This window comes from Plecotus auritus (genome assembly GCF_963455305.1).
Source record: "Plecotus auritus genome assembly, chromosome: 8".
Lineage (NCBI taxonomy): Eukaryota > Metazoa > Chordata > Mammalia > Chiroptera > Vespertilionidae > Plecotus > Plecotus auritus.
This window is the reverse complement of record NC_137782.1, coordinates 35,827,963-35,855,076: the sequence shown is the minus strand read 5'-3', so window position 1 is coordinate 35,855,076 and position 27,114 is coordinate 35,827,963. Positions and strand designations below refer to the sequence as shown.

At 38.7% G+C, this 27,114-nt stretch overlaps 1 protein-coding gene across 1 annotated transcript in view; it reads left to right on the top strand.

Annotated features, from left to right (window-relative positions):
* ARHGAP28 (Rho GTPase activating protein 28) overlaps positions 1–27,114 on the top strand; it is a 141,497-nt gene that overhangs the window by 61,547 nt on the left and 52,836 nt on the right. Inside the window, exons 2-3 of the mRNA XM_080683466.1 lie at positions 15,487–15,704; positions 17,206–17,423. Coding sequence (XP_080539592.1) covers positions 15,487–15,704; positions 17,206–17,423 — 436 coding nt within the window. The remainder of the gene's footprint in view (positions 1–15,486; positions 15,705–17,205; positions 17,424–27,114) is intronic.

Below are 27,114 nucleotides of genomic sequence, written 5' to 3'. Positions count from 1 at the left end.
ACTGGATTTGTCCACGGTAGTTCACTGACTCCAGCTCCAGGTCACCTGCCACCTGCTTATTGGGCTAGCTTGGTATAGCCCAGCCCTAAAGGTGAAAGGAGGCATTTGGGGGCCTAGTTTCCATTTACAAAAAGGGTGACCAGACATTGAGAGGTTGGACCTTCCTAAGCACATGTGGTATCCAGGCCACAGCCTGGATATCCTAAGGAAGGTTTGAAAACATATACTAGTAGCCAAGTAAAGTTATACCATTACGTTTCATGTGTCACATTGGACTCTAAGTTCAAATTATAGCAGGTGGCAAAGCCAGATTGTTATATCTAAGGCCTATAGGCTTTTCCTATACTTGGACAGTCAGGTAAATGGATGGATAGAAATGCTTAATAAACCATATACAGCATGTCAGGGTCATGTTACAGATAATTCGTAACTCTTAGAAAGGTCCAGGCACCCACCAAGAGCAGCAGGCCCTAGTAGACAGCTAGCAGGTCTCCTGGACAGGACTCACTGGGCAGGCCTCAGTAGATGGTAACAGAGGATGCACACACATGCATATCTACATTTTGTTGTTGTTAATCCTCACCCGAGGATATCTTTTTCATGGATTTTTAGAGAGAGTGTAAGGGAGGGAGGGGGTTAGGGGGAGAGAGAGAGAGAGAGAGAGGCATTGATTTCAGAGAGACACATCAATTGGTTGCCTCCCGCACATGCCCCAGCCAGGCCAGGGATGGAACCTGCAACCCAGGTACGTGCCTTTGACTAGGAATCGAACCTGCCACCCTTTGGTGCACAGGCTGATGCTCTGACCACTGAGAAACATCCATCAGGGCATGCATTTTTTTCGGAGAATATCAAGAGCACATGAGGCTTGCCTTTCTCTATTACAAATCTTCACCTTCCCTCTCTTTATTCCTGACTGGTAAAACAGGACTTGTGCTAAGTTTGAACCTCTACCTTTCCACTCTCTTGGCAGCCCTGCTTGGTACCCCCATACTCCATACCTCCAAATCAGTCTCTCCCTTTTCAAAAAACTTCTTGCCCTTTGTCTTCAAAGATACTCAGATCTTCCTTATTCTAAATCAGTATCCAGTTACTTGAATACAACATTTTATAATCAACATGTTAGTCATTTCTTCAGGAAAAGTTAGGTGTTCGTGGAGGCAAAGAAATTAAATTAATCTCTCTGTCTCTTTCTTTTTCCCCTCTGAATTCTGTTAAGTTCAACTTCGTTTTCTTTTTCCAAAAATACCTCACTACAACATCCTATAGGCCTTATAAATAATGAGATTGCCAAGTTTACTTATTTAACAAAAGTCTACCAGACCTTTGGAAATAAAAGGGACATAGTCCCCTGTCGGTAAAACGCCTATTTGTGTTTCCTTCTCCTTCTCTCTCTCTCTCTCTCTCTCTCTCTCTCTCTCTCTCTCTCTCTCTCTCTCTCTCTCTCTGTCTCACACACACACACACACACACACATACACACACACTTCTGTGATTTTATGTTTCATTCAAAAGTAATTTAAAAGTTTTAATTAAATAACACATGGAAAATGAGAAACAAACATTAGCCAACGTGGCTGGTTGGTAGAGAGTTCTGGAAACTGATGATGGCCTTAAGATAAGGTTTATCTAGGCAGACTTAAGAGCTCACCAGAGGGGAAATTTTTTTATGTTTCTGTGTCCAATAAATATTTTTTGAAAGTAAATAGGCTTTGGGTGCCTGATTGGTCTCTGCCTGTTTGCTACCCTTCAGGTGTTGTGCAAGGTTAACTTTTGGTGACAAGATGTATCCACTTTCAAAACCTGTCCTTTGTGGAAGATGGCCTTGTGCCCCGCCTGAAGCAAGATTTTAGAAATGGAAAATAGCCTAAATCCCTTTGATGCTTTCTGGAGTTTGTTCTGTGTCACTTTGAGAAAAGGAAAATAAAAGATGGCTGTCAAGTCACAGATCCCTGCCTTCCGGAGCTCTCCTCGCCAGGCATCTGTCTGCCCTTGCTTCCGAGTGCTGTCTGAGGCCAGACGCCCAGGCAGTTGTCTCTGGGACAGTGCATACAACTTAAGGACTCTGGATTTCCATAAAAAATTATGTGGCATTTTTCCCCCCTCCCTCTCTCCCTCTCTCTAGTCTTCTGTTTCCTTTTCTTTTCCAAAATAGCATACCTCTGTTATCTTTTTGGAGCTGGCACTGCCTGGAACCAATTTCCACAATTTGGAGTTCTGTGAGAGAAAGGAAATTAGAGAAGTTATTAACTTCAGGTTTTTAAAAACAAGTTGTTGGGTTTTTTTGTGGTTTTTTTTTTTTTGGTGTGTTTTTTGTTTAGTGAAAACTTGCATTTAAAGGAAAATCATTAAATTTGGAAGGAGGAAGAAGATAGATTTTTATTTTGTTTTAATAAAATTCAAATTTTTCTACAACACATTAAAAAGAAATTATAAAATTATTAAACCTATAAAATCATTTTCTGAAACATGTTTTTTGATACAACAGTCATTTAAGAAAGGATCTATCACCCTAGCTGGTTTGGCTCAGTGGATAGAGTGTCGGCCTGTGGACTAAGGGGTCTCAGGTTCGAGTCTGGTCAAGGGCACATGCGGGTTGCCGGCTCGATCCCCAGTAGGGGGCGTGCAGGAGGCAGCCAATATATGATTCTCTCTCATCATTGATGTTTCTATCTCTCTCTCTCTTCCTTCCTCTCTGAAATCAATAAAAATGTGTTTTTTAAAAAAAGAAAGGATCTATCTATACCGACCATTCATTCATCTTTCTGCATTTAGTATTTACTCATGAAGCAGGCATCATGCCAGGATCAATGATAGTCTGAGAGATGTCAAAATAAATCTTGTAATTTCTAAATTCAAGTAGTTTAAAATCGAGTAGTTGAGGTGAGTCATGTCTTCATGTCCATGTAATACATGATAGTAAATGGCATACGATGGCAGATCATTTTCCTGTGGTAAGAACAGGGACAGTATCTTAGAGAAAGTGGTACTTATTTTCATTCTTAGTTTATACTTCATCTCTTTTTTCCCCAATCAGTTTTATATTTTTGGTGAAGTGTTCAAATAGTCCATTTTAAAAAGTCAGGTTTCATTATTATGGAATTTTGAAAGTTCTTAAAATATTCTATATACAAGTGCCTTATCAGGTACATGATTTGCAGTATGACTTACGTTTTCATTCTTTTAATGGTGTCTTTGAAGAGCAGGTTTTAAATCCATTTTATAAATGTTTTATTTTACAGATCATGCCTTTTGTGTCTTATCTTTGAAATCTTCACCTAACACAGTGGTTGGCAAACTCATTAGTCAACAAAGCGGCAAACCGCGACTCGCGAGCCGCAGTTTGCCTACCACTGACCTAACACAAGGTCATAAAAATTTTCTCCAAGAAATTTTAAGAGGTTTTAGGTTTTACATTTAGATCTGTGATCCATTTTCAGTTAATTTTTGTATGTGGTCTGACGTTCATTTACTATTATTATTTTTGCATATTGATATTTAGTTGTTCTAACACTATTTATTGAAAATATTTCCTCACTGAATTGCCTTTGCACCCTTGTTGAAAACCAGTTGACAACATATGTGTGGATATATTTTTGGACTGTATTTTATTTCATCGATTTGTGTGTCTATTTGATTACAGTACTGTATTGCTTTCTCCTGTAGCTTTATAATAAGTCTTGAATTTAGATATGTATTCTGATTTTCGTTTTCTTTCACATTTGTTTTGGATGTTCTATGGTTCTTTTATTTCTATATGAACTTTAGAAAACTTGTCAGCTTCTAAAAAGAAAGCTTGCTGGGCTTTTTTTAATAGGATCATATTAAATCTATAGATCAGTATGGGGAGAATTGAATTTTTGAGAATTGATAAAGTGTTGCATCTTCCAATCCATGAACAAGTTACATATCTCTATTTATTTAGGCCTTCTTTAATTTCTCTCAGCAATGTTTGCAGTTTTTAGTATACAGGTCTTGCCCATCTTTTGTCAGATTAATTCTCCTAAATAGTTCACATTTTTAATGCTATTGTGAATGGTATTTCTTTTAAATGTTGACTTCTAAGTGCTCACTGTTAGTATGTAGAAATACAACTGCTTTTGGATATTGATATTTTATATATTGATCTTTATCTTATAACCTTGCTGAACTTATTTATTAGTTTTAGTAGTTTTTTCCTGGATTGTATAGGATTCTCTACATAGATGATCATATCTGCATATAAAGATACCTTAATTCTTTCTTTCCAATCTGGTTGCCTTTTTTGTCTTTTTCTTGCCTGATTGCATTGGTTAGAATCTCCACTATGATGTTGCATAAAAGTGATGAGCGCAGTTATTCAGGTCTCGTTCTTGAGCTTAGGGGGAAAGCATTCAGTCGTTTGCCATTAAATATAATATTAGCTGATCTTTTTTTCTTAGATGCCCTTTACAAGTGGAGGTAATTCTCTTCTATTACTAATTTTCTAGGAGGATTGTTCTGTTTTGTTTTACATGGATGCTGGATTTTGTCAAATAACATTTTCTGTATCTATTGTGGCAATCGTGTGGTTTTTATTTTTTATTGCTAATATATGACTTAAACAATGATGACTTTGATGAATTAAATGAATCAACAATTTTCAAATGTTAAATCGTCCTTGCTGTCCCAGAATAAACTCACTTGGTTATGGTGCTTTATCCTATTCTTGGATTTGATTGGCTAAAATGTGTTAAGAATGTTTGCATCTACATACATGGGGCATTGGTGGTGGTTTTCCTTCCTTATGGTAGCTATCTCTTTCTGGTATTCAGGTAATGGTAGACTCATATATTAGCTAGTAAACATTTCCACCTCTTTGATTTTCTGGAAAAGTTTATATAGAATTGGTATTATCTCTCCTTTAAATGTTCGGTGAAGCAATCTGGCTTTGAAGTATTCCTCTGACAGGGTGTTTAACAGCAAATTCAATTTCTTTAATAGATATAGCGCTACTCAGGTTACCTGTTTCTTCTTGAGTGAGCTTTGGTAGGTTCTATCTTATAAGAAATTTGTCCTTTACACCTAAGTTGTTGGACTTATTGGCATAAGGTTTATAATATCCCTATATTATATTTTAACTAGAGGCCTGGTGCATGAAATTCTTGCACTCAAGGGGTGGGTCCCTCAGCCCAGCTTGCACCCTCTCACAGTCTGGGAGCCCCGCGATTGATTGCACCGCAGAGGGAGGCCCTGCCCACCCAGCTGGGGCTCCACAGTCAATTGCTCCAAAGAGGTAGGCCCTGCCCACCTGGCTGGGGCTCTGTGATTGATGGCTCCCGCCAAGGGAGGCCCAGGCTATCCACTGCAGCCTGCCGGTCAGTGGCCTGGGCCACCCTCTTTAGAGTGATCGTGGAGCCCTCCGATTGATCACCCCGCCGGCTGGTGGCCTGGATAGAGGCTTATTAACTTTATTGAACCATAGCTTATCCATTCACCTACTGAAGAATATCTTCTTACTGTTTTATTTTGTTTTTGTTAATCCTCACCTGAGCATATTTTTTCTATTGCTTTTCAGAGAGAGTGGAAGGGAAGGGGGGGAGGGGAAAGAGAGAGAGAGAGAGAGGGAGAAACACCATGTGAGAGAGACACATTGACTGGTTGCTTCCTGCACATGTCCCGACCTGGGGTGAGAAGCAAACCCATAACCCAGGTATGTGCCCTTGACCTGGAACCAAACCTGAGACCCTTTAGTACAAGGGCGGGTGCTCTAAGCACTGAGCAACACCTGCCAGGGCAAGAACATCATTGAATTGCTTCCTGGTTTTGCCAACTATGAATAAAGCTGTTTTAAACATTGGGTACAGGTTTTTCACAAGGACCTAAGCTTTTAAATCCTATGGGTAAATTGCTGAATTGTATGAGAAGGGTATGTTTGGTTTTGTATGAAACCACCAAACTGTCTTCAAAAGTAGCTATACCATTTTGCAACCCCACCAGCAATGATTGAGAATTTCTATTGTTCTACTTCCTTAACACTGTTAACAAAATCTTTTAAAAAATTTAAAATGGCATTTTTTTCCAATATAGTATTTTTTTGAGATATAATTCCCATAATTTCAAGTTCACTCTTTTAAAGTGTATAATTCAGTGGGTTTATTCATTTATTTATTTATTTTAGTATATTCACAAAGTTGTGATACTATCACCACTAATTCCAGAACATGTTCATCTCCAAAAAGCAACTCGATATCCATTAGGGTCCACTCTCCATTACCCCTCCCTTCAGGCAAAGTAGGGAGAATTTAAGAAACAGATCATATTTTGATTTTGACATACATATACACTGAGTGGCCAGATTATTATGATCCCTGAACACATAATAATCTGTCCACTCAGTGTATATCCTATATAATAAAAGGCTAATATGCAAATTGTCCCCTTGACCAGGAGTTCGACCAGCAGGCAGGCCAGCCAACCGCCCATGTTCCCTCCCCCTGGCCAGGCTGGCCGGACCCCACCCATACACGAATTCATGCACTGGGCCTCTAATATATAGATATCATTGTAATCTGGCCACTCAGATTACTAATGTGTGTGTGTGTGTATATATATATATATATATATGTATATATATATATATATATATATATCCATATAATTAGTATATTTTAATTATGTGGTAATTATACAGACATTAATTTCATTTTCTTTGGTAGATCAGTAAACTGAATATAGCATAGATTACTTTGAGTTAAACTGATGTAGTTGCTTTGCTCTCATAGCTAGAAGTACAGAAAAACATGCTGTCCTCTCTCCAGCCCCAAGAAAAGATCCTGTCATTCTCTTTTACAAAAGAGCTTGCTGCCCCGTTTGAGCCTCCTCCTTTGTAAATCACTGGGTTTGAATGTATAATGTTTTGAAATTGTTCTTTCGTTCATCCTTCATCACAGCATTCCCCATTTCTAGCAAAGTGCTTGTACTCAAGGGTGATACATAGATCCACAAGAATTTAACTGCTGATATGAACTTCAGTTGGTCAAAAAACCCAAAAAACAAAACACTCCAGCTTTTAAAACCGCTTAGAATATTGCTTGTTGAATGACTGAGATTTGTTTGCTGTTTTAAGCCTCCCCCTAATCTACAAACACATTTTTGTGTATCCTTTACTGCCAACAGAGGCATACCTGGTTAACCTCCTGATGGAATAGCTTCATCAGCTTTCTCCTGTTCCTTAAGAGGGTGAGGCAGGCCAGGAAAGGAACAGAAAACTGGGATGGCGAGTGGCAGGATGAGCATGAGAGGACGCCAGAATGATAGTGAAAGGCAGAGCCATGGAGCCTGAGAGAGAAAGGGGGAACCTCCTCTCCTCCGTTCTGGCTTCTATTACTCTGACACTATAACTTCTTTTTATCGCCATTGCCTTTCAAGTACTTTTGCAAGACATCCAAGTTAAGCTTGTTTATATGCATGTTAGAATCCAAAGATTCCTGAGAAGCCAGAGCATAAAAACAAAGGATTTGTCCTCTTACTTTATCTGAATGGCCTCCCGAGGAAGCTAAGAAGGCAAACAGCTGCATTAGTGGGGCTGTGCCCAGGCCTTTTTCAGAGAGCAAGTGCTTTATCTTGCAAGAGCCCTGCTAGTCAGTACCTAAGACCTTCCACTCTTTGCTGGCACCAGCATCGTTCAAAGACACTGAAGATGAAGAATTATGTTCTTATCTTCTTTCAGAAAGGGAAGGGGAAACCATTGGTTTTAGGTGTATTCTTCCTAAAACTCTTGGAATATGTTAGATTGGAGAGCAATGTGAATACATTTCCTGTATATTTAGACAGGTATGTCTTCACCATGAAGCTTAACTCTGTAGTATAGGGATCAAGGCCAGACCAAGACCTGGGGTTAGGCTCATAATTGGGCAGTCTATAAAATCAAAAAGCATTACATTAGACCTTACCTTCCTTTGGGAAGCAGGTTATTATTGACTGTTTAGTTTTACTTAAATATTCCTCTTAGTGTGGTAAGAGAGGTCTTATGTCACCTTACCCCAAATGACTTAAAATTTTTTTTCCAGTTATATCAGTTAAGAACGATTTTGGCTGCAAGTAACAATAGCAACAAAGATTAGTTTTTAAAAATGAGTTTATTTTCTCACATTTTTGGAAGTACAGAGATAGGCAGCATTTCACATTATTTCTGAGACTTAAGGCTGATAACTGTAATTTTCTTGGTTTTTATTGCATGGTTGCAAGATGGCTGCTGATGCACCAGTCATTTTGTTCACATTTTAATAAAGGAGAAGGAGGAAGAGAAGGGAATAGCACCTATATCAAGAAAAATATGATTTTGCTGAAACCATGGAGAGGAATAGTTCTTATGTGACTTTGGCCAGAATTGTGTCCTACGTCCACATTGGCCTAAGGGAGTTGGGCAAACAAGACTTGAGAATGATGTTGGGTCAGAGATGAATTCCGATTGATCTAGTTTTATTTATCTCTTTACATTCTAGTCATATGTTAGTGCCCTTGAGATATTCTAGCACCTGTTATAGCCTGAACCTAAATCTAGCTATGAGCATGCTAGCAAATATAGCTATTACTTAACCCATGGGTTTACTATATGCCATGCATTTTAAGTATATTAACTCACTTAATCCTTATAATAACTCCATTAAGTATAGTATATGATTAATATATGTATATATATTAATTCTCACCTGAGGAATGAGGATATTTTTTCCATTGATTTTTAGAGAGAGTTGAAAGGAGTGGGGGGTGGAGAGAGAGAGAGAGAGAGAGAGAGAGAAGAATGAGAAGCATTGATGTGAAAGAGATCCATCGATTGGTTGCGTCCCACACACATACCGACAGGGAGCAGGGATTGAAACTGCAACCCAGGTACATGCTCTTGACCAGGAATCAAACCAGCGACCCTCCAGTGTGAAGGCCAGTGCTCTAACCACTGAGAAACACCAGCCAGGGCTGATTAATATTTCTGTTAGATAGGACAAGGCTCTCAAGGTCTGACCAGTTCTAAATGTTATTACTAAATGCTATTCTTGCTGAACATTAAAATGTAGCACAGTATTTTGTAGATGCAGATGGAAACAGGAAGCTCTTGACAGGAACTCAACCAAATAAGTGAGTCAACTGCAAAGAAGAAATCAATATGTAATTGACTAAATAGTGTATATAAGCAAAAGCTAAGCCTCCCTTTGGGGAGACAGCTTTGAATATGTCTCCTTGCTTCAAGTAAATAAAACTACCTTGCAACAACCACTTTGCATTCGTATTTTATCGATTAAGAAATGGAGGCACAGAGATTCAATAGCATGTTCCAGGTCATAGATCTTGGAAGTGGCAGAGCCTGTATTTAAACCTGGACTGGCTGGCTTCAGGGTTTTCCCTCTACATCTCTATATTATATTCCTTCTCTGGGATAAAAATATGTATAGCTATATGCAGATATACAAATATCTGAAGGGACTTTCGAAATTAAAAAAGATTACTGTAGGGAAGACATTTGGACAACATGGAAAAGGTTTGAATTTAAATCCTGGCTCCTCTATCACTAGGGTCAACTAAAGGTCTTTGGCATCAATTCAACACCAATAGGAATCCCCAGTTTGGAGTGTGTTGAAGAGGAAACTTTGTTCAGTGCAACAGCTCAGTTGTAATAGAGTAGGCTGTGAAAACAACAGGGCTGTGGGACAGCTCACTGAGATACAGCAGGGCTGTGACAACAGAATTGCTGTTGGGAGGCCCTGGGTGAGGCAGCCCTGGGCAAGGTGGCCCTGAGGTCAGGCCCCTCTCCTGCAAGACAGTTCTTCTCTGCCCTGCACTGAGTCTCATCTGGTCTGCTCTTCCCTGCATTGGTCAGTCCTGCTGTGGTTCATCTCCAGCCAGGGCAATGAAGTCTGAAGTCTTTGGTGGAAAGGGAAAGCTCACTCTCAAAAGCCAGAGGGGAGCTGACTTATATAGAAAGAAATCCCCGCCCCTAGTCCCTGATTGGTCTGTCCTCATGCAAATGAGGACTCTGCATTCTTCTAGTTTGATTGGTCCAAAAGGCACTGATCTGATTTGTTATAAAGGAGCTGCTCCGATTGGTTGGTAAAAAATCTGATGGGGATATAGCTGCACATCTCCGATTGGGGAGGGAATCCTCAGTCTAGGATTCCAGGAACTCCTTTATGCGGGCTGGCTCCAATGGCAGGAACACAGTGCAGGCAGGCAGTTTAGTGCAGGCTTCTCCCTGAAGTGCAGCTTGAATGAGAGGCTCCTCTGTAGAAATGGCTGTGTGTTTTTTTAAATGTGTGCTCAGTTAGCCACCTAGAGACCTTTTTAGTACGTATCTTCTTTCTCATGGCCCACACTAGTCATTCATTCAGCAAATATTTCTGAGTTCCTGTTATTTGCCAGATACTGTTTAAATAAGACAGGCATTTTTCCTCTATATTCTAGTGAGGAAAATAGTTCTAAAATTTTCAATAAGTGAATAAATTAATTATATATGGTTGATAAATACAAAGAAGGATATGTAGAGAGCTGAGATGGTGGATAGCTGGAGGAATGCTATGTTAGCGTGGCCAGGAAAGTATCCCATGAGAGGTGACATTCAGGTTGGGAGCTGAGTGATGAGAGGTATCTTGCTATGAGATTGCAGGAGAATGTTTCAGGCAGAATAAAACCAAAACAAAACAAAACAACAACCAAAAAAAAAAAAAATACAGTAAGAGAAAATGTCCTAAGAGAAGAAAGAGCTTGGCTTTTTGGGAACTAAAAAAAGATTAGCATCCTACTTTGGGGCAATGAGGGGATAAGGACACATGTGTAATACCTTAATCCATAAAGAAATTAAAAATAAATAAATAAAGAGATGGCCAAATTAAAAAAAAAAAAAAGACTGCAGAAGCAGTTCCAGGACAGAACATGCTGAGCCATGAAGTCACAGACTTGGCATTTTATTGTAGTTAGAATGGGAAGGTGTGTGTCCCCACTTTAGTCTGGGTAACTGTTTCTTTCATTGTATAATGAGATGTTTAATACTTGTTTTGGCTACTTAATGGGGTTAATGTAAGTATCAAATGGGGTTAATGTAATGTGCATGACAGTAACTTGTTATATGTGATATTCTCTATAAAATAAGAGGTAAAATCCATAGAGTAATAATTTCTTGGCAAGAAGTGTGGCTCAGTGGTTGAGTGTTGACCTATGAACCAGGATGTCATGGTGTTCCATTCCTGGTCAGGGCACATGTCCAGGTTTCAGGCTTGGTCCCAGTGAGGGGTGTGCAGGAGGCAGCCGATGGTGATTCTCTCTCATCATTGATGTTTTTATTTCTCTCCCTCTTTGAAATCAATAAAAACATATATTTTTTTTAAAAAGAAATATGCCGGTTAAAAATGTTCTTTCAAAAATACTCAGAACAATTGAACTTGTGGTTAGACAGAGCAAGTGTTATGTAAGCAAATACAATTTTCAAAATTATCATTTTTTAAAGTGTTCTGTGGTAGTTAAACAAAATATTTATAGTATTCTGTGGGGGTCTCACTTCTAGTTAAGGCATAGATTAGGTTGTGGCAGGCCAACTTTCCCACTGTAACAAGTAGAGAAAGAAGGATAAACATTAAAATCATGTGTTGTTTTTTTTTTTTTTTTTAAATAAAAGCTTTAATGGAGAGGTGTGGACACAAAGAAGTCTAAAGGAGGTAAATTCCATGGGGGGAAGAGCTTTCCTAGGTGAGCAGGGCCTAGTGGTCACTTCCTTCTGTGGAATGTATCTCTCCCTGAGTCTGTGCACTGCTAGGCATAAGGTCACACCCCCATAGGTAGAGAGACTCTACTGGGATGAGGAGGCACCAATGGAGTTGTTAATGGCTGCCTGCACTGGCTCAACTGTTTGGAATTTGTAGAAGTACCAAATGCAGAGCCAATTCTCCACACCAGATAGTTCTCCCCCTTGGGATTTTCGAGGCTGGGGGCTGAGCTCTAAAGCAGAGAGAGATTTCTGTAGTCCCATGGCGTTATCCCAAAGTCCTCCGAGCAGGAGGGACCTATAATACAGACATGACAGATCTCCCCCTTGAAGGTGACCTAAAACTCAGCCCAGACCCAACTAAACTCTTGGTTGGGTTGAGGTAATCTGTGCCTCATTTCAACTATCAGAGGAAAAGGCTTGTGTTTCTGGAGGAAATTATGATTAACTCCAGTATTCTAGAGTTCTTTTAAAAACAATGTCTCCATACAACACAAAGTTGTAATTTGCAATGGGAAAAATATGTGACCCATGGACAATTAATTGACTATATTTCCATATTAGCAGACACACTGATGGCACAGATGTTGGCATTAAGAGACAAGACCTTTCAAATAATAACAAATATGTTAAAGAAATTAAAGGAAAAAGGGGATAAAAAGATGAGTAATGAACATAGAAATAGAATCTCTAAAAAGAACGAATTGGACATTCATGATGTGAAAAAACCCCACAAAATCAGAATTAAAGCATTCATTGGATGGACTTAGCAGACTGGACACATGGAAGAAATGAAAAGTGAGCCAGAAACCAGGGCAATAGAAAAATCTCTAAACAGAAATACAGAAAATGGGTGGGGGGAAAGGCAAAGCGGATTGTGAGGGATATTTGGGACAATATCAAATGGCCCAACAGTCCTGTTTTTGGAGTTCCGGAGAAAGGGGAGAGAATAGGATGGAAGACATATTTGAAGAGAAAATGGATAAGAATATACCAAAATTGACGAAAGATTCTACAAGCTCAGTAAACTTAAAGCAGAATAAATGTAAAGAAAACCACAATCTAGGCATATCATACTTAAACTGCTAAAAGTAAAAGAGAAAGAGAAAATGTCTTTAAAGCAGCTACAGAAAAAAACAAAATTTAGAAGAACATAAATAAGAATTGTAATTGTCTTCTTATCAGTATCAAAAATCCAGAAGACAATGGAATGACATCTTTAAAAGGATTTTAAAAACAAACAAAAAAGCCTGTCAACCTAAATTTCTATTCCCAGTGAACATACTCATTAAAAATGAAAATGAATTAAAGATGTATTCAGAAAGAAACCTGATGGAATTTGTTGTACCAGCAGATTCACAGTGCAAGAAATGGTAAGGAGAGAGAGAAGAAATGCTATAGGAAGTTCTCAAAACTAAAGGGAAATGATCTGTTATGGATACATGGACAGGAAGGAAGGATTAAGAGCACAAGAAAGACTGCTTATTTAATTTTTAAAAATATTATTAACTTTTAAATAAAAACAACAATGATAACTGTTGTGAAATGGAGACATGTGAAGAAGCAACATTATGACAACGGTAATATAAAGAGGAGAGAATTATACTCTCGTAAGTTATTTACATTGTTGAGGAATTGTAAAATATTAATTAAAGGTAGACAGTAATAAGTTCTAGATCTCCAGTAATCATTAAAATAGAATACAATTTATTCCTTAAAAGATAATTGAGGAAAATACAATAATAAAATGTATTTTTAAATGCCATTTTGAAGTTATGGTAGTTAGCATGAACTTAAAATCTAATCTTAAACCTAATGGTGTTTTTCCCAAAAATAGTTGCTCTGTAATACATTTGCATTCTGTTTTCATGTAATGTTTTCCTGGTATTGTTATGAAATTAAAAAAAAATACAAACAGCTGACAAAGCTTCGACTCTATTTATCCTAATATGGTGAGGTATGCAACGCCAGATTAAAGCTCATCGAAGTGTTGGATGAGCCTGAGGATCACAATTACTAGTATGTGATGCTTCAAAAATGGAAGGTCATGGTCCCTCCTCTCTGTGACGAAGGAAGAAATATTTGTATCCTTAATTTAAAAAGTGAGAACTCTTCCAAATGTGCTTATCCAAAAAATACTGTCTGTGTACTTTGCCAAAAAAGAATAGTTGATCACTGCAATTAAAGCATTCTTTAGGTGGATTGTCTCAGATGAAACCAGTGTGTTACTCAGATGCTCATGTCCGTATTTCATGTCTGTTCCCCCAGACCTCAGCAGTTTTATGATAATGTCTTCTAAGTATACCCTTTGCCTCCTCACCCCTGTAGGGTCTCCCTACCTATGCAGGTGGTGATTCTGTTCTCCCTGAACTGACCAAAGGTCTCTGTGCTGCAGGTTGATGTCCCACTTCCCCATCCGAATATAGGGTTTCTTTTATGTGTGTGTTTTTGTTTTTAATCCTCACCAGAGGATATTTTTCCATTGATTTTTCAGAGAGAGTGGAAGACAGAGAGACAGAGAGGAACATTGATATAAGAGAGACACATCGATTGGTTGCCTTCTGCATGCACCCTGACCAGGGCAGGGATTGACCCTGCAACTGAGGTATGTGCCCTTGACCAAAATCAAACCCGGGACCCTTCAGTCCATAGGCTGACACTCTATCCATTGAGCCAAACCGTCTAGGGCAAGGGTTTTCCGTTAAATATTATATATTGTTTTCTGTCACTATCTCATCTCAAAAGGCAACATAAAAATTGTTTTCAATTAAAAAATTCTGGTAAAGTACACATGAGATAAAATTTACCATCTTAATTATTTTAAGCTTGTATTAAGTACATTCACATTGTTGCACAACCATCTCCACCATCCAACTCCAGAACTAATTTCATCTTGAGAAAATAAAACTTGGTATCATTAAGCAACTACCCATTCCCTCCTCCCCCAAGCCCCTGGAAACTACCATTCTACTTCCTGCCTCTATGAATTTGACTACTCTAGGAATCTCAGCTAAGTGGAGTTTCTAGTATTTGTCTTTTGAGCCTGGCTTATTTCACTTAGCATCAAGTCTTCCAAGTTTCATTAATGTTGTAGCATGGAGCAGAATTGTTTGTATTATATGCCATATTATGTTTATCCATTCATTCAATGACAGCTATTTGGGTTGTTTATACCTTGTGGCTTTTGTGAATAATGCTGCTATGAACATGGACGTACGAAAAATGTCTTTGAGACCCTGCTTTCAATTCTTTTGTCCTTTTACCCAGAAATAGAATTGCTGGATCATATAGTAATTCTACGTTCAAAATTTTTAGGAATCTCCATATTGTTTTCTACAACAGCTATACCATTTTACATTCCTACCAACAATGCACAGGGGTTTCAGTTTCTCCACATTCTCATCAACATGGTTGTTTTTGTTTATTTTTTGTGACAACCCTAATAGGTGCGAGCAGGCAACCCTTTACCTCCTCTGTCATCATCTTGGATCCTTTAGAGACAGACTATGTATGTTTTGACTAATGCAGATAACTTTCTACTTTATGAATATGTGAAAATTTTAAAAGTGTTTTTGTGGTAAGTCCTGAATAGCCACAGAGTCATTATGAATTAGAGAAGGTTTGAAAAAAAAAGCCACCACTGAGTGGAGATTTTCCCCTCAAACCCCTCTCTTCCACACTAGCTCCATTTCTTCACTGACTTTAAACCTAAATTGAATTTTATGATTTATGACATAAAAGAGACTGATTTTAATTCACAGATATTCTTTCCTCAGAAAATCCATTCCTCGCTGCCGAAGAATTAACAGGATGCTCTCCAATGAATCCCTACATTCTCCTGCGTTCAGCCGCTCCAACTCACAAGCCTCCGTGGACAGCGCCTCCATGGACAGCGCCTCCATGGAGGATTTCTGGCGGGAAATAGAAAGTATTAAAGAGAACAGCATGGGAGGGCAGGAAGAGCAGGCACCAGCTGAGGTCAAGCCTGTGGATGGTAAGTGCGAGCTTCCTTTTCTTGTGTGCTCACTTACTTCCTTTGTATGCTCTCTCTTGTTCTGTCAGCAGGTAAAACTCATTTCATTAGTAGTTTAACAAATGAATTTAGTAGAATTCAGCATATGAGCTACCTGTTCCCACTGATTTATATCTACTGGACTGACTCAAAGTGGCTTCTTTTTATAAAAAATATTTTTTTATTGATTTCGGAGAGGAAGGGAGAAGGAAAGAGAGTTAGAAACATCAGTGATGAGGGAGAATCATTGATCAGCTGCCCCCTGCACACCCACACTGAGGACTGAGCTTGCAATTCAGGCATATGTCCTGACCAAGAATTGAACCGTGACCTCCTGGTACATAGGTCAATGTTCAACCACTGAGCCACACCGGCCAGGCAATTCCCTTTTTAATATGGTTCACCAACAACCTTACTGATGTGGTGGGTTAGTACAGAATGGTACAACTTAGGTTCACCTTTGCATTTTCTGTTAAAGGACAGTTTATAAAGCAAACGAGCAATAAAAACAAGAAGAAAATGAAGATTTGCCTAGCTAAGATATTGGAGCTGTGAAGCACATTCGAGGCCTTTGTTCACATACCAGTGCTGCAAGCATGGTCCATGACTACTAGACTGATATTTTGACAGGCATTTATGAATCAGTCTAATCTGCTCTTTAGACAAACCTCATTCAGGAATGCCTGTTTAGCATAGCTCCCAAAATTGTATGTGCAGTGGACGTGCTGTTACAAGATGTTGTTATTCTGAATCCTTTATTATTTCTGTACCTCTAATTTATAATAGCAATTGATTCTTATTATGACTAATTTTGCATTTTTTTAATTGCCTTCTGAAAAATGGAAAGATTACCTAATGTTCAGGATAAGGAGAAAGTAAGAGAACAAATAACTGTTGAACCACATACTCTGTTCAAGGTTTTTTACCATTTGTCATAACTACGTTGATAAAACAATCCTCATAGCCGAGTAAAAATTTTGTTATTATTACCTCTATTTTGCCAATAACACACTGAAGCCAAAAGATACCTTAAAACCTTCCAAATCCATGTATCTAGTAAATAGTAGCATTGGGATTTGAACCTGCCTTTGAGTGATTAAAAGCCCTTTTGGATGCTGTTTAAACCCCTACTTTTCTATTACGATTTTCATTTAAATATTCATATTTTTTCTTCTTTTGAATTGATAGTCTAGATATAGCTTATATTTAACTGTCTGGCCAAGAAAAAAAAACACCTTACTCAATCTGCCAATTAACCTTATTGTACTAGAAAATACTTTAAAATTTGGCTTATTTAAAAAATACAATACAAACCTTTCATTAATTTTAATAGGCCTTTTCTATAATTTGGGAAAAAAGGACAGTCTTAATATATTGATTATTGATATCTCTTATTCACAGATATGCACAGACCTACAGATATACACCTCATCCAATCAGACAGAGAATGTGCTAACCTCCTCTCGGTCATGTTATTTTTCAGAAGGAGAACTTGAAGCAGAGTGGTTGCAAGATGTGGGTTTATCAACCCTGATCTCAGGTGATGAAGAGGAGGATGGCAAAGCCTTGCTCTCCACATTGACTCGAACCCAAGCAGCTGCAGTGAAAAAGAGATATAATACTTACACTCAAACCATGAGAAAAAAGAACAAGCAATCTGTCAGGGATGTCAGAGACATCTTCGGAGTCAGCGAATCTCCTGTAAGTAAGGAACATGGCTCCAAAGGTTTGGTTTGGTTGGTAAGGAAGGTGAAGGAAGGGAACACGGAAAACGTATCATCCTCTAGGTTTTAAAGAAAACTAAAGCAGACAGCACAGTCTGAAATTTTACAGATTTGAAACCTAAGCTGTCATTCCTTATCCCATTCATCAGTCTCCCTCAACATTCAATGTATTCCTTTCTTCACTGAAGTTATAGAATAACTTTTTGGCAACGGCAAGTCTTTGCGGATGGGCTACACAGCGCCTTTACTTAAATAAGTGCTGAATGGAAACAGGTAAAGGAGCCCTGGGAAAGTGACCCCAGTATCATAAGCAAGTCTGGGTGGTTTGTTTTAAATGGAGGTGGGGGTGGGAGAGTAAGTAGGATAGCCTTTATGGTGAAATAAGTTAAAAAGGTAAACAATTGAAAGGTCTGAGCATTAATTAAGTAGGAGACAGGTGATTCATAAAAAGCATAAGGGAAGCATGACATGTGTCCTGAGGAATGGCTGGTTGAAATTCCACCTTACCTGAGAGTTCCAAGGCCACACTTTTACTTCTGAGGCTGTGAATCAGGTTCTCCTATTTCTATGTTTGTTTTGTTGCAAGCTCTGCCTTATAACTCATTCATTCATTCATTGCATCATTGCAGTGTTGTATTGCATCGTCATTGATGCAAAAAATAGTTATTGGACACATTACCTGTGCAAGGTCCTAGATTAGGTTCTATAAGGATGGGATTCTTAGAACTTTGAGGGTAATTAGTATATAGATAAAAGGAAACTTGATATTCTGCTACAGTTACAAATAAATTTCCCTAGGCAAGTTAGTTAATCATCTGAGTAAGGTTTTTCATCTGTGTAATTATAATATCAATAATGACATCAATTAAAATTTCAAGGATATTGGGTAGCAAGCATAGTTTGAAGCCAATTTCCGATTTGAGTTACTTTAGGTTGTCATATCTTCCCTTAGATATATTAATCACATTGGCTAGTTGCCAGGGAAGCTCACATATACTTCATTAACCTTTGCATTTGTGCTAAGAATGTCCTAGAGTAGCACTATCCTGTAGAACTGGCTATAGTGATAGAAATGATCTATTTCTGTGCTGTCCAATATGGTAGCCCCATTCACATGTGGCACTAGCATTCAAAATATGGCTGGTGTGACTAAGGAACTGAATTTTTATTTTTATTTCCTCTTAATTGACTTAAATCTAAATAGTTACATGTGGCTAATAGCTAATGAATTGAATAGCACAATTCTAGAATCTTCTATTTAATGATATACCTTGAAGTAAGTGTGTTTTGAGTTCTGTGATGTTTAAATTTTCAAACTACCTGAAACCTATGTTGTTCCGGATGGTGAGATTTTCTACAGCTGTAATTAAATAAATGAAGGTGATGCCCACAACTTAAGGCAAGGGCTCCAGCCACAGGTTCCCGGCCAAGATGTCTATCCAGGAAAAGGTGTACACTGCTGTTTTAAATTCCCTGGGTCATTTTTCAGTTATCTCCCGGATCATCAGGAGAGAGTCCTGAGAATTGGGCTACATGTTCTCCTTTCCACTTCTATTTCCAGCTACCTCAGATAAAGGTTGTTGCTCTTCCCTATAAAACTACAAAATAGCAAAGGGCCTGTAGGCTTCTCCCAAATCCTCCAGTTACTCAAGAAAATGCATAGTTGGCCTCTTTAGGGTTTCTCAAACTTTGGATAGATAGTAACAGGATCAGGGAGGGAAAGAGATCTTTTGGGGATCCTTCCTCTTCTTTCACTTAGATCCTGAAGGGAAACATGAAATAGGCACTTCCCCATTGGGGCTTTAGGTATCCAAATAAATGAGTCTTTTATTTTCACCTCATGTACAGGTGCATAAACTGTTTGGTGTTCTCAGCTCCAGAGAGGGCCTAAGACAGTGCCTCTGTGATGGAGGAAGAGGCCAGGGAGGGGTGGCTCTTCCTCCTGTCCTCTTCCTCTTCTCCCTTCCAGTCCTGCTGCAGAAGCCCCAGCCCTAGGTGAACTGAGAATGGGAATGAGGCAGGAAGTGTAGTAGCAGGTAAAAGAAAGGCCAGGTACTCAAGAAGCAGAGGTCTTGTGTTATCCTAGCAAATGGACCTCAAAGTCAGTGAAAGCCTAGCATTGTATATGCTGCTTAAAAATTCAGTTGTTCTTTGTCATATTGTAAAAAGCAATATTTTAAAAAATATGTACATTCACAATATATAAAGCCTAATGATCATCTTCGCAGATTTTTCCCCTCAGTATCTCTTTCTCCAAGTAAAGAGATGTGCAGGTTTTTGAGGAATGTACCTAAATTTTTCAATTTCCTATTTGATTTTGACAGCATAAATACCAATTCCTCCCCCCTCCTTCTTTTTTCCCCAAGTATCTGTCCTGATCTGTCTCTTTGTATCTCCTCCTCCTCCTCCTCCTCCTCCTCCTCCTCCTCCTCCTCCTCCTCCTCCTCCTCCTTCCCCTTCCACCCTCTCTTCCTCTCCCCTCTCATATCCTCTACTACTCTTTACTCTATTTGGGGGCATCATTTATCTACATTAATAGATTACCTAAAATTTTCCATTTCACTTACTTAATGAAACTTTAACATAATTTTCATAGGGTAATTTTGCATTAATCTTAGGCTATGAATTTGACCTAACAAACTTACCTAGTGGAGATATAAACTCAATGATCTGACAGATAGATATGTAGATTATACTAGTTGTTCTCTTCATTTTTTGCACATAGAAGCCTATGCTCAAAATAATTTTTCTTCAGAATTTTGAAGATATTTGTCCAGTATCTTCTCTCCTGCACCACTGCAGTAATGTCTATATCAATCTCATTTCTTTATATGCAGGGGTGGAAGCTTTTTAAATTTTATTTTTATCATTGGAACCTTTAACTTCTACCTGTTTCACCTTTTTGAAAAATTCATCCTGGTCACTACCAACTGAGCTCTTGCAATCTGAGAGCTCGTTCATTCTTCAGGTTCTACATATTTTCTTCTAACATTTAAAACAAGTATTGATTCCGTTCATTTTTTCAGTTATCTCCTTTTGGAATTCTGTTAGATGGTTGCTGTATTGTTTGGATTGAACCGCTATTTCTCTTAAATGCTCTCATATATTCCAAGCTTTGTTTGTGTGTATGTTTGATCTGCCTTTTTTGATATCCCTTCAACTTCATTTTTTATGCTAGTAATTTGCCATGGTTGTATGACTACTTCTGCCTTTCATTTATTTAAAAAGATTTAACGGTCATTTTGTTAGTTTATCATAGGCTCTCCTTGCCCTTGATTTGCTTGGGGGCTGAGGATCAAACCTGCAACCCAGCCATGTGCCCATGACCGGGAACTGAACCTTTGACCATTCGCTGTGCAGGCTGTCGCTCTATCCACTGAGCCAGGGCTATTTTCATTCTTAATATTTGCCTTTTTTCTGGATCAGCATTCACCTTCTGCACATTTTCCTCCTGTGGAAGCTTTGTAGATTTTTAAAAGCTTCCTGTACCTTTTTTCAGGCTGAGGTTTTCCTCTATTCTTATCAAACCATTCTTGCTTGCTTTTTGTCTTCCAGGAACATTCAACAGTTCTCTTCTACTAATGGAAATGTTTAGTGGTTTCTAGATCTACTCTTTGAAAAAGGTATCTCTTTTGACACTTTGAGTGATTTGCAGGGAGACCCGAAAGTGGTATATATAATTCACTATCTTGATCCAACTCTCCTATGCTGATTCTTCAGTAGTATTTGTTTCTTTCAAAAAACATTTTTCCTTATTATAAAAGTAATATATAATCTTTACTAGAAGCTTAGAAAATATAGACAAGCAAGGTAAATTATGACTATCTCTATGGGTCCAAATAAAATTTTATTATTTCATTAAATATACAATAAATTTTATTTTCAATGGAGTTCTGACCATAAAGTAATAGAATATTTAACCCTTGTTTTGGTAGAGCCATTAAATACTAAATCAACCTCTGGACACATAACACAAGGTCTACAGTCTTATTCATCATGAACAGAATTCCAGTGCCTAGATACATTTTTATAATATTCAGAAGATGTGAACCAAATATTTCTTTCAGTAACATTTGAGAAAATTTGTCAGTCTAATTTATTTCCACTTTCATAATTGATAAACAACTGTTAAAGGTGATACTGACTTATAATTGACCGTATAAATGTGGTCATACATTCTGTTTTAAATAACATATATGCACATACACATTTGACTGCATGTAATGAAAAACCCAAGAAAGCATAAGTTATACAAATATAGATTTGTTTTTCTCTCTTTAAGAAGCTAAAGGTTGCCCTAACCGGTTTGGCTCAGTGGATAGAGCGTTGGCCTGCGGACTGAAGGGTCCCGGGTTTGATTCTGGTCAAGGGCATGTACCTTGGTTGCAGGCACATCCCCAGTAGAGGGTGTGCAGGAGGCAGCTGATGGATGTTTCTCTCTCATCGATGTTTCTAACTCTCTGCCCCTCTCCCTTCCTCTCTGTAAAAAATCAATTAAAAATATATTAAAAAAAAGAAGCTAGCCAAAACCGGTTTGGCTCAGTGAATAGAGCGTCAGCCTGCGGACTGAAAGGTCCCAGGTTCGATTCCGGTCAAGGGCATGTAACTTGGTTGCAGGCACATCCCTAGTAGGAGGTGTGCAAGAGGCAGCTGATCGATGTTTCTCTCTCATCGATGTTTCTGACTATCTATCCCTCTTCCTTCCTCTCTGTAAAAAATCAATAAAATATATATTTAAAAAAAAAAAGAAGCTAAAGGTAGATGATTCTTTTTCTTAGCATTGACCCAGCTTCCTTCTACATTTCTATTTGTGTTTCATATGTGGCCTTCATCCTTTTGCTTATAAGTTCGTTTGGCCACACCATGTTAGTGTTCCTGACAGTTCCTGGAACTTGTACCGACTGCTTCTGTCCCTCTGACTTGCTTTCCTGGAAATCTGATGTGGTAAAATTCCATGTACCACCTGTTGCCCAGAACTGCTATATGATCATCTTTAGTTGTAAGGGAGCCTGGGAAATCAATTTTTTTTTTAGTTGGACAAAAATGTTCCTTAAAAAATATCAGAATTATGTTAAGGAAGATAAGCGCCTAGGTTTGGGGTGGGCAGTTGACAGTATCTGGTTTCCACAGAGACTGGTGTCTATCATCATCCTGGCAGATACTGGCTGATCATGGCTAAATGCAATGATCAATGCAAGGCGGTCATATATATATATAGCTCCACAAATATGTCGGAATATACACATATTATGCAAAACACATAACTAAATGCACAATGACATTTGGGAGAATATGCCTGAATAAAAATGCACTCTCATTTTTTTCAATAGCCAGATGATTTTTGTTGTATCCCAACTCCTCTTTTGGATGCGACCCTGGATGAAGAAGGGATATCAGCAATTCCCTCCAGAAATGGTCTACTGGTAAGATAAGCAAGGGGAGTTAAGAGTAAGCAGTTTAGAAAACAGTAATTATTTCAATGCAATCAGGAACACTTGAGAAAAACGCCTGCTTGTAACAAGAAAAAGAAGACTCTTAAACTCAGGAATAAATTAATTAACTAGTTAAAACCACAAATAACTATATGGCCTACCTGCACCTACAACATCAAAAACAGCCACAGCTGCAGCTACAGCCACAACCATAAGGCAAAATGGGGGGGGGGGGTAGGTCATCAGCTAAAATGTTATTCTCTTTGCTGAGCGCATAATGGAAAATCTCGCGCTACCCTTCATGTAGCTTTCAATATTAATTGGTAATTCTCACCATACGACATATTTTGACATTTCAGTTATTTTCTAAATGTAAATATTTGGGGGGGTAGCATGATAGCATCTTAAACATATTTCACTAAGTGGGGAAAGGTGCAAGGTGCACTGTCTGGCACAGGAGGTAGATAGTTGTCACTGAGTCACAGGGCGGGAGATACTTCATTAGAGCACTCCTTGTTCGTTTTAGTAGAGTTTCAAAGAGCTCACCTGAGTTATAACTGTCAGGAAAGCTATCTCAGTAGAAGGCTTTATTTTTGTGAGATGAACCCATGCCATGATCTGTACCGCTTGGTGTGGAGCTGGTCCTCTTATTGAAGTGGTGCACCCGAGTAGGAAAAGTAGAAGGTCATGGGTTTACTGATATCTTTCTCCACTTGGACTCAGGGCTGCAGAAAATTTGCAGTGGGAGACTTTCCTCTTATACTTCAATATGTTTTCTTCTCGCTAGCTCTGCTTTTCTCCCTTCCTAGCAGAAGAAGGGGGATTCTTTACTATTCTATGAATAATCCCTGAACCACCTCTGATCTGATGAAGAAGATGATGAGAATGATGTTTAGTCTCTATACAATTTATTTTCATCTTCTGCATATTTTGCATGGGGGACTCACTCATGGGTTACTCCTGGTTCCTTCTGAACATCTGCTGTAGGGTTTGCATGTGGCCAGTTTGTGTTCTGGCTGCCCTTCTGTGACTGAGAGTAAGCCATGGTCTGGAGGTGGAGTCTGGGCAATTGCGGCTGTGAACAATCCTTTTTTGTAGAAGTTGTCTCTAATTTTTTTCTTATTGTATTTCTCATAAGAGTGCTAACTCTTTCCAGTCAGAGGTTTTTCAGTTTTCTGTTGGGCTGGAAGAAGGTGTCCTCTGGTTTCATGTTGTGCCCACAGTGCAAAAAGTCCTGGATACCTCACTTCCAACCAGGAACTTGCCTCAGGGTTATTTGTTCTTCTCTGCCTGCCCAGTTTTTCTTCACAGCAGCCACTGCCTCTTCCCTCCACCAGAGGAGGAGCAGAGTAGACACTGATGTGTTTCCAAATAATGGGTTCCTGTGAGATTTACCCCTACATTTACTAACTCTCCCTACATTTTGATTGCCTCCTCTGCACCTCATAGGTAAGGGAGGGGTTCCTGCCCTGGTAATAGGTTTATAGAGGTGGTTGAACACATGACACCTGACACTGGACAGATAAGATCGACAGCATCTTATTAGTCACCTATTCTCACAGCCTGGGGGAGGAGGACACCACACACCACACGCAGCCACACATGGAGAGCACCTGGAGCAGAGTGAACAAGAAGGGCTGTAGGAGGCAGGCTTAGTAGTAACGAGGTGAGGTGCTGCCTGGTTCCCATGAGAGGATGTGATTGGCTTGTTTGTATAATTTCACAGCTGGCAAGGAACTGAAACCCACCACTCAGGGATAATGAGGGAACTATGTCTGGTACCCTGGATAAAGATCTTTGTCTGGCTGGGGTGCCTTATCTGGGGGAGCAGAATGGGAGGGGAAGTTGTGGTTAGGCCACTAATGGCCTCCCCGAGTTTTCCAGTGGTCAAGGCAACACTTAACAGTGGGCCTTATGTTAGGTATTAAGCCACACTGACACCCCCACACCTAGCCATGGACTCTCATGAGTAGTCTGGATTTATTTTATTTCTTTTCTCTTTCATCACTTTTATTTATCACTTTTATTTCAATTTCTTGAAGGACTTATCCCCTTCTTTTAAAGGTTAATCAAGGGGCCGGTGTAGTGCCAAACACATGAAAAAACTTCTCCCTGAGATGGAAGAGAACATTTAAGTTTCACTCCAGCCACACCCCGAACGGCTCACAAGTTTATAGAATGAGAAAGCAAGTACAACTGACCCTTGAAGATATAAGTGAACCGGGCAGTTCCAACTCCTGTTGTAAAGGGTCAGTTGTACTGGTCTTTCTCACAGGAGGAGGAGGACACCTAGCATCACAGAATGACTTCAGAGAATAGTAAAAGTATTAATTTGCATAATCACATAAATTACAAAATGTTACATCTTCTTAGCAGATTGTACCTTTTCTTTTTTCAAAATAAGAATTTATTGAACGATAATACAGTTACAGATATTGCAGCAGGAATAACCAGAGACAGCTAGTAAGAGCACAGAAGTACGGAGTAAATCTCTGTCTTAACATATGGTCTATCTTTGTAAATGATCCTGTGCACTTGAGAAGAATGTGTATTCTGCTGCTTTGGGGTGAAATGTTCTGTGCCCAATTAAATCCATCTGATCCAGTGTGTCCTTTAGGGTCACTGTTTCCTTGTTAAGTTTTTGTCTGAAAGATCTAACCAGTAAAGCGGAGTGTTAAAGTCCCCTACTATGACTGTATTGTTGTCCATCTCTCCATTAAAGCCTTCTAGAAGTTTTTTTTTTATATATTTAGGTGCTCCTATATTGGGTACATATGTGTTGTTTACCAGGGTTATATCCTCTTGTTGGATCGATCCCTTTAGTATTATGTAGTGACCTTTGTTGTCTCTTGTGATGGCCTTAGTTTTAAAGTCTATTTTGTCCAATATGAGTATTGCTAGCTTTTTTTATTTTCTATTTGCGTGGAAAAATTTTTCCATCTCTTCACTCTCATCCTATATGTGTCTTTTGTTCTGAGGTGGTTCTCTTGTAGACAGCATATAATTGGGTCATGTTTTTGTATCCATTCAGCTACCCTATGCCTTTTGATTGGAGCATTTAATCATTTACATTTAGGTTTATTATTGATAGGTCCTTATTTATTGCCACTTTAATTCTGTATGGCTAGGTTTCTCTCTGTGTTCTTCTTCTCATTACAGCAGTCTCTTTAGCATTTCTTGTAAATGCTGGCTTGGTGGTGATGTACTCCTTTAGCCTTTTCTTCTTCTTCTTCTTCTTTTTTTTTTTTTTTTTTTTTTTGTCTGGGAAGCTCTTTATTTCACCATCTATTCTTAATGATAGCCTTGCTAAATATAGTAATCTTGATTTCAGATCCTTGCTTTCTGTTACCTTGAGTATTTCATGCCATTCCCTTCTGGCCTATAGAGTTTCTGATGAGAAATCAGTTGTCAGCCTTATGGGAACTCCTTTGTATGTAACAGTTTGCTTTTCTCTTGCTTGCCTTTAAGATTGTCTCATTGTCTTTAATTTTTGGCATTTTAATTATGATTATGTGTCTGGGCATAGGCCTGTTTGGGTTCTTCTTGCTTGGGGTTCTCTGTGCCTCCTGAACTTGTGTGACTTTTTCCTTTACCAGGTTAGGGAAGTTTTCTGCCATTATTTCTTCAAACACGTTCTCTATCCTTTCCTCCCTTTCTGCCTCTTCTGGCCTACCTGCTATTTGAATATTGTTACATTTCACATTGTCCCATAGCTCCCTTAAGCTGTCCTCCTGTTTTTTAATTGTTTTTTTCTTTTTGATTCTCTGAGTGATTTTTTTTCAACCTTGTCTTCTAATTTACTGATTCATTCCTCCACTTCCCCTAATCTGCTGTGTATTCCTTCCAATGTGTTCTTTATTTGTGTTATGTCATTCTTTATCTCAGACTGTTCTTTTGTTACTATATCTTTTTTCATTCTGTTGAGCATCTTTACCATCATTACTCTGAACTCTGTTTTGGATAAATTTTTTTTAATTTAATAAATCTTTATTGTTCAGATTATTACAATTGTTCCTCTTTTTTCCCCCATAGCTCCCCTCCACCCAGTTCCCACCCCACCCTCTGTCCTTACCCACCCTCCCCCTGCCACACTGTCCTCATCCATAGGTGTACGATTTTTGTCCAGTCTCTTCCTGCACCCCCCACACCCTTTGCCCCCTGAGAATTATCAGTCCACTCTCTTTCTATGCCCCTGATTCTATTATATTCACCAGTTTATTCTGTTCATCAGATTTT